At 50.7% G+C, this 13,730-nt stretch overlaps 1 protein-coding gene across 5 annotated transcripts; it reads left to right on the top strand.

The window, feature by feature from the left end:
• The first annotated feature begins 323 nt into the window (after window positions 1-323).
• Window positions 324-12,218, top strand: ETV4 (ETS variant transcription factor 4). Of its 5 annotated transcripts, none has more exons than XM_072356549.1 (12): window positions 324-450; window positions 692-792; window positions 888-981; window positions 1,156-1,203; window positions 4,674-4,727; window positions 7,089-7,212; window positions 7,477-7,635; window positions 8,173-8,408; window positions 9,644-9,712; window positions 10,021-10,193; window positions 10,445-10,546; window positions 11,143-12,218. In XM_072356549.1, the coding sequence occupies exons 2-12, from the start codon at window positions 748-750 to the stop codon at window positions 11,362-11,364; spliced, it is 1,326 nt and encodes a 441-aa protein (XP_072212650.1). In that variant the 5' UTR covers window positions 324-450; window positions 692-747; the 3' UTR covers window positions 11,365-12,218. The 5 variants fall into 5 exon arrangements, with proteins under 5 accessions (XP_072212650.1, XP_072212648.1, XP_072212649.1 ...); XM_072356547.1 differs by having other exon boundaries at window positions 7,086-7,212; XM_072356548.1 differs by having other exon boundaries at window positions 7,086-7,212; window positions 10,024-10,193; window positions 11,143-12,204.
• Window positions 12,219-13,730: the final 1,512 nt, after the last annotated feature.

The following is a 13,730-nucleotide window of genomic DNA, read 5'->3' as shown; positions in this document are numbered from 1 at the left end:
AAAGAACCTTAAGACTGTTAGAAAATGACTGCAGTGTGGGGGTGAGAACTGGCAGGCCCTGTCGTGTGCCGCGCTGGGTAGGAGGCTGAAAGCGCAGGCTGAGCGTGCTCGGTCGGCGCTATTCGAGCTCCTGTGCAGCCTCTCATGAATGAACTTCCAGAGTTTTTTTATGAATGGGCTCTCCGTCCTTGAATGAACACCAGAGCGCCGCGCTCTGATTGGCCCCGACGGATAAAGCCACGCCCACTTTCCCTCTCAGCGAGCTGCGATTGGTGGACGCGCCCCAGCCCAGGGCTTCATTCACGAAGTCAATGAAACAAAGGAGCAGGGAGCCGAGCTCGTGAATACAGCGATGCGCCAATGGGAGGCCGCCCCCGGGCGCTCAACGGCCTGAGCTGCCGTGCGGGCGGGGCTGAGCGGGGCTCCGCATGGGCCGAGAGCCGCCACCGGGTGAGGCGTGGGGCTGGAGGGTCGGGGTTCGCCTCTGGGACCGGGGGAGGCTCGTTCTTTGGGTCGAGGAGTTCTGTCCCATTCGCTTACTGAAGTTCTAGGAGCGGTTTCGGAGCTCCCCTGGGGTCCCGGTTCTTCCAACCCTCTATTTCTCTATATCCGGGGGGGTGCCCCACTTGTAGCCCCCGCCTTCGGCAGGTGCTGCCGGCCCGCTGGTAGCCTTTCCCTGTACCTTCCCCAGGTGCGCTCCGAGAGCCGGCAGCTCCGCGGCCGCGGAGGTAGCGCCCGGGCGGCAGGATGAAGGGGTACGTGGACCAGCAGGTGCCGTTCACTTTCCCCCAGGTGAGTGGTGGCTCTATCGGGTGTGGGAGGGGGCTCATGGCCGGGACAGCCCTCGCTCTGAGCTCCGCGCTGAGCTGATCCTGCTCCTCCCGCAGCCGCCGCCGGGTCATGCGGGCTCCGGATGCCGAACTCCGGGCGCTGGGAAGAGCCCCATGGAGCCGGGCTTGCTGCCGGCGCAGGATTCGGAAGGTAAGAGTTGGGGGGGGGTTGGAGGGGGAGGCTGGGGAAGGCTCTGGGCAGGGACCAGGTCCTCCCCTTGTGCCTCCGCCCCCACCTCCCCGTCCCGCCCGGCATCTCCCTGCTGGAGCATCCCGCTGTCCCTCCCCAGCGCTCCGCTGAAGAAACCTCTCGCTTTTCGTGCAGACCTCTTCCAGGACTTGAGCCAGTTCCAGGAGACTTGGCTGACAGAAGGTAGGCTCCTTCCCCTCTCTCTGTTTTGGTTTCTTGGTCTTTCGCTTCTTTGTCTTTTTGGTGTTTGTACTGTTCCTTTGCTTTGTTTGCCCAGCTCCAAACACTGAGGATTTTTTTCAGGCTTGCCAACCTCTGCGCTGTGTAAATGAAGAAGCATGAATCACACCATTGTGCTGGGTATTTGCTTATGAATGGAACTTGGCCGCCAGCCCGTTTTCCTGGTTACAATTTTTGTTTCAGCCTCTACTTGTAACCGGTTCGATTTTATGCTAATTTGTCGCTGATCTTTGTTAGTTACTAAAACATTTATATTTTCTTCAACAAACAACGAACTGTTGTTTTAATGCGGGAGACGAGGTGCTTTTCCTAACGCTTTTTTCTTTTGGAAGATAATTCTCTGCCAAGTACCGTCCTGGAGTTCATCTTACTACGTTACTATCTAAACTGTTTTGCCTCTTCAAGGAAGAAAAAACCTCAAGTGCTGGGGAGTGCCGTTAGTCTGAGCGATGTAGGGAACTCGTTCTAATTTCAGTGCTCAAAGTGATCTATTTTTGTAGAGGAAATGAAAAGGTTTCCTGAAGCACAGATTCCTGATAAACAGGAGAGCGCTTACTGCGACATCGGTTCTTAACAGTTACATAGTTGTTAAGTAAAGAAATACGTTAACGTTTCAATTTTAGGTAGGTAGGACTCAGTGAGGGTTTAAGGGTACAATAGGAATTAACTGAGGCTGTCCTGGGGTTGAAACGCTGCTAATTTGGAGCAGGAATGTAGCTCTTAATCACAGATCGTCTGTTGGATCAGATGAAGTCACCCGCTCGCTTGGGACTGATTTCTCCATTGAAATCGTGTTGATGTCAGTCAGATTCTGGCAGCCCTTTCAATTTTGAGTTTTCTGATGCCTGATAACGTTTTCAAACATTAATCCAAAGAATTTGAGTCCATTTGTGTGAATTCATTCCCACTCTGCTACCTGTAGATGTTCCATAGTCGGTGCCTCAGGTGGAGCAGAGGCTGCATCGAGATCTCATAGAAGCGGATGGAATAAGGGAACCGTTGTTGTTAATGTGTTTCATTGCTCATAATGCAAACCTTAGAGGAAAAGCAGCAGTGCAGTGTTATGATTCCTAGTGAGTTCCTTCTGCTTGGAGGAAGAACTCTTGAATAGCCCTGAGGATGGAAGGAACTTTGGGTTATGCAAACAGCTCCGCTCTCTGCATCCTATCAGACGTAATCCCTCCCTTCTCTCTCTTTATAAGTATGAATACTCCTTAGCTTTAAAATGCCTTTTGCTCCAATAACTTTGGGAACTTTGCTGCTTTCTATGAATTATTCCTCACGATGCTCTCAGAAATGATGTGCTGTCCTCTCAGTCTTGCTGGGGATGGGGCTCTGGGTTTCCTATTACCTGATTTTTATGCTGCAGTCACAAAAAGCACAGTGCCTGCAGCTTGGTGCCTCGTAAAACCTAATGACTTTTATCTTTGATGGACATGCAGAGTATTCTTGAAATTACTAATGAATCTTCGGAGCTGAGAAGACAAGATTTTAACGGGGACGAAATGAAATGAGAGGGGAGAGCCCAGAAATAACAGCCATTAAAGCATGGGAGGCTTCAGAGGTGGCTTTGTGCAGTGGGTTATTTCTGAGAGGTTACAGTAGAAGCGGAGAACAAAAGTCTGTTGGAGGTTGTTTTGTTGCTGCCTGTTAGCAAGCAGATCTTCCATCCCCTTTATCCTTGCTATCAGATGAAACCTCCAGGCTGAATGCAAAAGAAATGCTTGCGAGAAAATGCCCTGTGATAGAAAAACCACCGAGGAAGGTTTTATCCAGCTCATCCACATCCAGAATCTGTCAGAATGTGCTGATGTGATGCTGGCAGATGGTGACAGTGCAGAAGTGATCTTGGAATGAAGCTGTCAGCAAAGCGAAGCGCACTGGGCTGAGAAACCCAACCTCGGCTCAGACGGCGCGATCGTATTATTTCTTCAAAGTCACTTTCTGAAGGTGGTTTGTACAATGAATTGGGCAGGTTTGTTTCTGTTCCCCTCCCTTTGTTACTTATGGTTCCCTTTAGCCGCCACGTTGGTTATTTTAAGGAGCAGTGATTGCAGTGAGAAGAGCTCAGCTAGTTCCACTCTAATCCGCTGCCCATTGTTAGCATGGGATTATTCCCTGAGGTTTATTTTTGGCATGTCTTGTCTATCTTGGCTTCACATGACCGAGATTAGTGGGCTTCCATTCCTCATCTCCCTTTCCTCTGACTGCATTGCTTTAGAGCTAAGTGCAGGTTTCTATTCACGCCGCAATATCCAGAGTAAGGTCTGCAGTGAACCAGCAGTATATTTTGTGAGTGGCTTTGTGACTTAAGCTACGAGCTTTCCCTTCCCTGCAGTTAAAGGGGCATAAAAGTATATAGCTGGAAGCTATAAAATATTATTGCAACAGGCGTGTGCTGTGGTGAAGGTTCTTCCCCCAGATGATTCCTCCCAGATCTCAGCTGCTGTGCAATGAGGGCTGTGGGGATGTGGGCTCCAGGGAAGCAGAGCACACCCATCACCAAGGATGGGGCTCAATAATGTTTGTGTTTGGAACATTGAAAGGAGTTATTCCCTGTGTGGATGTGCAAGGGTAAAGTTAGGAATGCTGCTCTTGGCAAATGGGAGATGCAGGAAGTGAAGGAAGACGTGTGGCTGACAGCTGTGAAATCACAAGAGCTGGTAACTACAACAAACAAAGCAGCACCAGTCAGATATCCCAGCATTCTGGTGTCAAAACAGCGTTCAGTAGCACTCTGGACTATGAAAGCATTTGATTTTTGGTTTTGGATGTTAATCTGTCAAAAACACATTTGAGCACCTTGCAATCAAACTCCTTCCCCTATTGTGCTGCTACGAGGCTCTTCATTTTGGTTGAGGGAGGCATTAAGTCAGGACTCTGCGCTGTTAGTGAGATGCTGAAGTTGTTCAGCAGTGTCTTCTTTCAGGTATTGTTATTTTCCCCCCTTAAATGTTGTCTTCCTGCCCATCTACGAGTGGACTCCTATCCTGCTAGCAGCTATTCCCTGCTGCTGGAGCTGCCGAAAGGATCTTTCCTATACAAAAATATAGGTGTTTCCTGCTCTCCTTGCTACTTCGGCACAGCCTTTCCAAATCCAGCGGCTGGTCAGAGCATTTCCTTCGCTAAACGCTTTAGAAAAGACCCCACAAATGATGTGGGTTGGGAAAAGTGAACCTGGAGCAAAGAAACTTGCTGTCACCCTTTTTGCTCCCAGGGAAGGGGCAGGATGCTGAGGCATAGCTCTGTGGGCAGCCCTTCCAAAGGGAAGCAGCTCATCATTACCATAGTGCCTCCCCACAGAAGGCTCAAGTCTTTCCAGCGTAGAATCATTTCTACCTTACTGTTAATTACACCATACGAAGTGCCACATCTAATTCTTCTCTCTCTTTCTTCCCCCTCCCCCTTGGCAGCTCAGGTTCCAGACAGCGATGAGCAATTCGTGCCTGACTTCCATTCAGAAAACCGTAAGTGACGCGGGGCGGCTGTGCTGCTCAGGGGAGAAGGGCTGGATATGTTTACAGGATCCATTTACCCCCAAAGGACTCTGCAGATGTGACACAGATATGGAGGCTGAAGTGCTCTGCTCAGTCCTGCTTTGCTGTGACAACGACACCCCAGCGTTCCCATTCATGCAATGCAGGGATGTCTGTGTGCACGGAGCAACAATCCCTTATGCTGAGCTGATCCAGTGGGTGTGTTTGAGGTGGTGCATGTGTGTGAATGAACAGGCATCCTGCAGAGCTTATAGAGTGTGTTAATATGATAATCAAAGATAGAATTCGTGCTGCCTTTCATCCCAGATTGGAATGAGTTGGGCTGCATGTGAAATTCTGGCTGTTGTATGTCCCATAGGGGAATGCTTTGGGGGCTCTGCTCACCCACCTGAGTTCACGCTGCTGGGATTACATCCTGCTGCCCTTAGGAACTGAAAACACGTGCTGAAAAGAGCTTTGTTTGCACCAGGGTGTGCAAAGCGCAGCGTTTGCATCCATCCTGCAGAGCAGTGAGCACTGTGAAGGTCCCACATGGGGCTGGGAGCTTCTGCTCATGGCTGTGCAGCAATTCTATCTCCTCTCCTGCCCAAATGCCAATGGCGCAGCAGTCACTCCATCCTCTGGGCAGCTCACTGTGAGCAGGCAAGCTTATTTACAGCCACTGCAGTTGGGCTGTGCTGTTATATCCCATCTCTATTCCTCTCTGCTTGGGGGGGCAGTTTTCCCCATGAAAACCAAAACAAAACGCTCCTCTCCTCTCCAAAACAAAAAGTGCTTCTCTCCTCCCTCCTTCCCAACTTGGCTCTGGGCGCTCTCTCTGAGTCATGCAGCTTGTTTCTTCCTCTCTTTGACCTAGAACTGAGAGGAGGGTTGGTCCCATGTTTCGCTCTGAATGAATGAGCCAGTTGTAATGCGATCGCCTGTTCCAGCTAGCAGGGGCCAGAAGGAGTGGGCTGCTCCCAGCACATTTTACTGCTTGAGGTTTCAATGGAGCTCAGTGTACTGGGCAGAGCATTTCTATTTGTGTTTTGTTTTTTGCTCTTGGTTTTTTTTTTTCCCCCTACAGGCTCAGCCAAAACATCAGTGTTTTTTAGATAGGTTCTGTCTGTCCTTTTACTCCGTGCATTGGGAAGAGTTCAGGGTTGCCCATGAGATCTCCTCATCCCCAGGGAGGAGCAGGAGCCAAAAGCAGTTTGAGGCAGCCCCTTCCCCATCCCTCTTGTTATAGCAGCTTGCTGGGACACTTAGGAATTGCTAGGCTGGCAGTGAGGCACATCTTGGTGCTCCTATGGCACAGGTTAGTGAAGAAACAAACCCAGCAGAATGAGTTATTTGCAGCCTAGGATGCGACCTTCCACCCTTCAAGCTACAATCGCAGCTCTGGGCATCCCACTCCTCACAAGCAGGGTTGTCTCAGCACAGAGAGCTGGGAGGAAACTGGCAAAGGGACCACAGTGAGCCTTGGGAAGGGCTCAGCCCTCATGTGGGACACTGACCTCTCCTTTGCTTGTACAAACAGAGCTGGGTACTTCTTTGTGGTTACTCTTTCTTCCTCCCTAAGTGCCGTAGCCTCCTACCAGCAGCAGCAGTGCCCATAGGCAGAAGATGCTCACCACATCCATAAGCCAGGGTGAGAATTCCAGAGGAATTGGTGAAGGAAGTTGTGTTCCCTGCTGGATTTAATTAAGCATGAAAAGTAACGCTACCCACATCCTGACGCTGTGAGCTGCAACCCACGTTTGTTATTCATGAAACCTTAACCAGCCCTCCTATTATAGGCTAAGAGGGAGGCTGTAGAGAGGACCTGCAAGCTGCTCTTCCAGCTTGGAGGTGGGTTTGGTGACAACAGGGACCTGATGTCAGCTTCTGCTGTGTGCCCTGTGTGAGCAGGGATGCAGCTCTTCTAGAACAGAACCTCCAGTTCCGAGTTGGTTGTGCTTCTTGTGTGAGAGATAGGCAGTCGCCAGACTGTAATAGGATGCAATGTACGTAATAGGATGCAATCTTATTTTCCCAGGGAAAGCCCTCAGCTTGTTGTCTACAGAAGCCTTGCAATTATTTTCACGCAGGACAAACCATACAATCAGGAAATCCTGATTTGTGGCACTGTGTTATTGCATTGTAACTTAATGCACTGTTGCATGATAATGTTACCCATAAGTTGTGTTTAACGAGTATGCCAACAGAAGAGACTTCTGCCTAGTGATGCAAACCAAAGCTTTGCTTTCATCTGTTGGAAAATAGGATTCCTGCATGCAACCCCTCAGCAGTTTCTCCATAAATGAGAGAAGTTTCAGCTCGATTTCTTTTCCCACCTCTCCCTTTCAGTAGCTTTTCACAGTCCTCCTGCAAAGATTAAAAAGGAGCCACAGAGTCCCTCCTCGGATCCCACGCTGTCCTGCAACCACAAGCAGCCATTCCAGTACCGCAATGGAGAGCAGTGCCTTTATGCCAGGTAACGCAGAGGCTGTTGGGGATATTGGGTGCTGCTGTGCTATCTGAGCTCTTATTGCCATGACCTTACCTGAGGGAGGGCAGTGTGGTGTGGACCTGCAGTATGGATCACACAAGGGTCACTATTTCCAATGCATGGCACAGCTCAGAGCCACGGGGAGATCAGGGCCAGCATCTTTTTTCCTCCCTAGTGATGATGAGAGCAATACTGAGTGCATTATAACCATAGGGTTGTAATGCTCCTATATCTGTTTGACTCCCACAGTGCCTATGATCAACCCAGACCAGTTGGGATCAAGTCCCCTGACCCAGGAACCCCAATCCAGTCACCGCTCCAGCAGTTTCCCAGACAGGACAGGAACTTCCTGACCCCTTCAGGGCCATCACATCCCACATCCAGCTGTGGATACCTCATTGAAAACAGGTGAGATGCAGATGGGAGGCAGTGGCCAGCAGTTGGGTCTGTCTGTTTGGGTTTGTAAGGATTCTTTACCCAGAGGGCAGTGAGGTTGTGGCACTGCTGCCCAGAACTTGGGGTGCCCATCCCTGGAGGTGCCCATGGCCATGGATGGGCCCTGAGCTGCCTGAGCTGCTGGAGGGCACCCAGCCCATGGGAGTGGAACCAAGATATTTCTATGATCCCTTGCAATACAGCTGTTCTATGATCCAGACCCAAGTGCTCAGCTTCCAGCAATCCCCCATAACCTAAAGCACCTCGCATCTGCAGCTGCTGCCTGGGGTTTGAAGGGAAGTCTGACGTGAGGCTCATCAGTTGTTGCAAATGATGGGCTGTGTTGTTGTCATTGCAAATAACCCACTGTAGGGTCAGCTCCCTTCCCAACTCTGCATGCATCTCCTCCAGCCCCCACAACAAGCAACACGAGGCCATTTGTCCCCTCGAGCAGCCCTACACCAGCTCAGAAGGCGAGGAAAGCATCCCATGCCCTCTCCTCTCTTACAGCTCTGCCTACCAGCCACCTGTGGAGATGTGCCACTCCTTCCCCTCTTCCCAGGGCATGGCCAGGGATGCCCCCATCGCCTACCAGCGCCCCATATCTGAGCAATGCCTCCAGTTCCCCCCACAGGGCTTCAAGCAGGAGTTCCACGACCCACTGTATGAGCAGGCGAGCAGCAGCTGCCAGTACCCAGCAGCCGTGGTCATCAAACAGGAGCAGGTGGACTACATGTATGACTCAGGTGGGCAAAGGGAGCTCCTTCTGACCATGGCATTGGCAGGGGTGAGCCAAGTCTGTGGGTGACATCCATCACTGGTGGGTCCTGGCCTTTCTAATTGTGTTTTTGCATCTTCAGGAGCTGGGAATGTGGTTGTGTAGTGGGAAATGCAAGCACTTCTGGCTTTTGGGGGCCTCTGAGAGGAGGTCAGGGCATTCACTTTATGTAAGATGCTAAAGGAAGGCATTTCTGATAGGTTAGAAACTAGATATAGGAGCTTAAAGGTGAAGATAACCCCACTCAGACTAGATTTAAGGCATGCTCCTTGTTGTTTTGCAAGAGAATAAGCAACCTATAGAGAAAGCTTTGCAATTCATTGATTAACCCAGTAGAGCTTGGCTTATTCTTAAGGCTATTTTGGCAGCCCAGGAGGTCAAACCTTCTTCCTTGCTTCATGCTGAAGTTGAGTGTTTTTGGACAACAGCTGATTTTGACAGGATGAAAAGCCAGTTCTGACTTTAAATTGTTCTCCTTGCCCATTCTTTGCTGGTGAAGCTGCTCCAGAAGCAGCAGGGTTGTGTTCATTGTTACATCCCAAACTCTCTGGTGAGGTCTGAACTGGATTTCTATTCCCCCACCGCAGCCTTTCCAGAGCAACGTGGGGTCACACTCATCAACAAAGTGAACCTATAAAGCATGAGAAAGGAGCCCTGTGTTTGTAGGAAATGGAAAACCTGGGAATGGTTGTGCAATGCCACACCTTGTCTCAGCCAGGCTGGATCACTGCATTAATAAACACCACTGATTTCATTTGCATTAATGGAACCAAAACCGGCTTCTCTTGGCTGCGGCCTCTAAAAACTATTTGGGTCCCTGCCCAGCCTGGTGCATTTGGGAGGTCTGGACAAGAATCTCGCATTCTTAGATGTATTTTTATCTGGTCAGGTAATGCTGATCATTCTGGTTGGATTCCAAGGGTGAGTCCCTAAAGGCAAGAGGTTGGTTCTGCCAAGGGCAGAGAAACTGGAGTTGGGGCTTGTCCCTCTGCTTCATTTTCTGCTATAGAATTGGTCTAACATCTCCTGTAGTATCTCTTGTACCCTGAGCAGCATCTCAGTGCTGCTCAGGGTAGCTGGGCTGTAAGGTGGGGTCTGTCTGTCACCTGCCCTTTGTAATCACCCCAAGTGGCTGCTGCTAAGAGCTGTGCTTGTGCTGCCTTATCTGCTTCTGACTCCTTTGTGCCTTCCTTCCCCTTCCAGGCTGCAGCTACGACAAGCAGATGAGGCCCTTTGCTGATGATGTCTGTGTTGTTCCAGAAAAATTTGAAGGTTAGAGAAAGAAGAACTTCTTTAAGCGGGGTTATCCGGCATCTCTGCTAGCAGCTTGGCCACTGCCTGCATTGCTCATAGTGCATTTGCTGTGATTCATGAGCAGTTCTTTGGCACCCCGTTTCCTGAGCATCTTTAGCAGCACCGTCGTAACGATTGTGTCTTAATTGGGAAGTGCATCAGAGCTTCTAGAAGAGCTGCTGGTGAATTTGGTTTACGTGAACTGAAATATTCTGGGTAAACCTGTGAGATGTGCTCTCTTTGCAGCTGTGTTTTACCCTCAGAAGCTCTTTCTTTGTCCTTCTCAGCAGGTGATATCAAGCAGGAGGTTGGAGGGTACCGAGAGGGTCCCCCCTATCAGCGGAGGGGATCTCTCCAGCTCTGGCAGTTTCTTGTGGCTCTATTAGATGACCCCACCAACTCCCACTTCATTGCCTGGACTGGAAGAGGGATGGAGTTCAAGCTGATTGAGCCAGAAGAGGTGAAGCTCTCTTGTTTCTCTGCAGGCTCAGGGGGAGCAGCTACTGACCTCTGATACCCCCCCCCCAAATCCAACCTCAGCCCACCCCCACCTTGCCAACCACATCTCTCAGTGCCACCTTTTCACTGTTCTTAATGTCCTGCAGGCAGTTGGGACTGCTGCGCCATGGTCCTCCTTTTCCAAAGATGATCAGCTGGATGATGTTGTTTGTGTTCACGGCCACTCATGCACTCTATGGCTTTATCCTGCAGGTAGCCAGGCTGTGGGGCATCCAGAAGAACCGGCCAGCCATGAACTATGACAAGCTGAGCCGCTCTCTTCGCTACTATTACGAGAAAGGCATCATGCAGAAGGTGAGTTTGCAAAGAAGCATAGAATCATAGAACGGCCTGAGTTGAAAAGGGACACAATGATCGTCCAGTTCCAACCCCCTGCTGTGTGCAGGATATCCAACCAGCAGCCCAGGCTGCCCAGAGCCACATCCAGCCTGGCCTTGAATGCCTGCAGGGATGGGGCATCCACAGCCTCCTTGGGCAACCTGTTTTAGTGCATCACCACCTTCTGGGTGGAAAAACTTCCTCCTCAGATCCAACCTAAACCTCCCATGTCTCAGTTTAAAACCATTCCTCCAGTCCTATTGCTGTCCACCATTATAAACAGAGCAGCAGCAGGTAAATGAGGATGGTGCAAAGGAGCTGAAGCCAGGAATGACGTAAAGAAATTACAGCTCCTCTTTGTATTCTTTTCCTTCGTATCAGTAGTAAAAAGAGCTGGAATTTAGGCAGCTCCAAAGGTGAAAGAGAGAGATTCACCTTCATGTGGCTTGTCCCTGTATGGTGGGATGTTCTCTCCCAGATCCAGGACATTGGAGGGGATAACTGTGAGTGTGACACCATGCTGGGCAATGAGGTGGTTGGCAGCATCCTCTGCTCTCTCTCTCTCCCTATAGGTGGCAGGGGAACGCTATGTCTACAAGTTTGTGTGTGAGCCTGAGGCTCTGTTCTCTCTGGCCTTCCCTGACAACCAGCGGCCGGCCCTGAAGGCAGAGCTGGAGCGACAGATCAGTGAGGAGGACACAGTGCCTCTGTCCCACCTGGATGAAGGCACTGCTTACCTGCCTGACCTTGGGAGCCTCCCCCCTCAGCTCTACAGCAAAGGCTACACCTACTAGCACTGCTGGAGCTGTGTGCCACCCTGCTCGTGTATATAAGATGTCCGGTTAGTATCAGAGCTGTGTAGGTGTTTTCCCAGACCAGCCTGGGGCTGCACGGAACTATGATACCTGCTGTGGGATGGAGAAGGGATCAGGTCGATGTGTGGATGGAAAACCAGCAGGGGGTTAATGGGGCTGCTGGGTGCTGGTGGTGCTAATCCCATATCTGGCAGGATGGGACAACTCATCACCTGAGCAGGGCAGCTGTGGCTTCCCAGTATCACGGGTAGTCACTGCCTCCAGCAAGAGCCCACCTACAACATCCCTCCCCTTGGCAGATGTGATGCCATCCTGCTCACAGCTGGGGATGCTACAGCTGCTGCTGGCTGTGCTCCTCCAGTGTTCACCCCCTGGGTATGTTGCCCTTAGATAAGGGCAGCCCAGACCTGTACAGATTCACCTCCTCGGGGCCAACCTTCCCTTCTTCCCCATGGACAGGTGCTGTGCTTCCTAATTAGCTGCTCCAGCCCAGTGCCTACGGGGGGGAGGAGCAGCATAGTGAATCTGTACTAAAACAGCCTCTTTCCTCCTTGACTGAAAGCCTCATTCCCTCTGTGCTTCAGCCCTGCAGGACTGATAGCAGCCCCTCCTGGGGGTCTCAGGAGCAGCTCCCTCTGCTGCTACCTTCCCATTCTCAGCCCTGGGTTCCCAGCCCTGCTGCCTCATCCCACTCTACCGAGTGCCTCCACTGTCCCAAAGTGATGGCAAAGGGGGACCCTGCTGTTGGTATAATCTGCCTTTACTATTTATGAGTGTAAAAAAAAAATACTATAATTAATAAATTGGTCTATGTCTTTGGCTGCTGTCCCTTCCTTTTATCCCCTGACTGCTCTTCTATCAGCTTGCTTTGACTCAATGCCTCAAAGCTGCAGGCTACCTCAAGCAGTTTGTTTTCTGGAGTTCTTTGGGCTACACTTGAGCCCATTCGAGCTTCCTTCCAGAAAGGAGGAGGGAGCTGATTCTCAGTTGGATGACATTGCAGCCCCATCTTTCACTCGGAGTTGTCAGTGTGCAGATCAATGCTGCACGGAGCAGTTCTGGGAATCAGCAAGATCAGGTTCTCATAACTGAGAGGGGAAGGGGGGGGCGGGTGACCTCTAAAGGGCAGAGATTTACAATACCCACATCAGAATGGGAGCTGATGAATGCACTCTGCAGCCCCAGTTCAGCCAGACCAAGGCTGTTGGGGTGCCAAGTGCCATCACTCCTTGTGCTGCTCCTGGAGATGCCATCAACATCCCACCCTGCATGGGAGGCTGCAGCACTCAAACACCAAAACTCCCACAGTGCTGCCTTTCTCCAACCTGTACCTTGTGGCACATCCATGGGTGCAAGGGCTTGTGCCAGTACAGCCAATGCAGTGCTCCTCCACAGCACTGTCCCTTTCCCCCAGCCCAGCTCTGTTCCATACTCAGCGGGTAGGATAAGGAGGAAGGACAACTCATGCCATTGCTCTTCATGGAAAAGCCCCCCCCCAAAGGCAATTTCTGCTCTTGACAACACTCTGCCACCTGCATGCACGTACACCTGATATTCTCACACCTTTTACTATTGTTTTCTCACCCTATTTAAGGTTTATCCTCCTGGCTTATTCCTCAGGTGCTTTGGGACCAGCAGGAAATAAACCCTCAGCACTCATTGCTTTCCAGTCTTACCTTTTCCTAGCACGCCTGTTCAGCGTGTTGCTCCTGTTGCCATGGCCTTGCTATCTCTGCCTCCAGTAACAGCCCAGAGCCCAGCAGGATGCATCGTAAATCTCACACAGAACACAATGCAAAGTTCCTTTCTGGTCATAGTAAATAATTAACGTGCAACATTACAGCATGTTCCCAGATGTACCTTTAAGCGTGTGCTGTCTGGGACAAAGGAATGAGCCCTAACAGGTTGCCAAGTGGAGCTGAACTCTCTTGAGACCACGTCTATAGGATTTTCTGAGTGGAGGTTGGTGCAGGAAACATTCTACCACTGGATTTGCCATAAGGCTGAATGGCCATCATGGAAAAAAAGGCAACAGAAAACTCAGCTGATTGGGGATTGTTAGCACAATGCAAACACCCTGATCCAGCACAGAGTGCAGCAGGCACTGCCCCACTGCTTTGGTCCTGTCCCAGAAGCAGAATGCTGGGCAGTGCATGCCATGCCATCACACACCGTGGGTGAGCACAACCCCAGGGACACTAATACCAGGACATCCCAATTCCTGCAGTGTTTTATGGAGCTGTAACACTCCTGAAAAGGACGCTGGCAATGACTTTGCTGATCAAGAGATTTGCTCTGCTAAATACATCAGCCCTAATGCCATCTCTGCACATCTCCCCTCCCAC

The sequence above is a fragment of the Excalfactoria chinensis genome, chromosome 24, assembly GCF_039878825.1.
Source record: "Excalfactoria chinensis isolate bCotChi1 chromosome 24, bCotChi1.hap2, whole genome shotgun sequence".
NCBI classification, from domain to species: domain Eukaryota; kingdom Metazoa; phylum Chordata; class Aves; order Galliformes; family Phasianidae; genus Excalfactoria; species Excalfactoria chinensis.
This window is presented reverse-complemented; position numbering and strand designations above follow the sequence as displayed.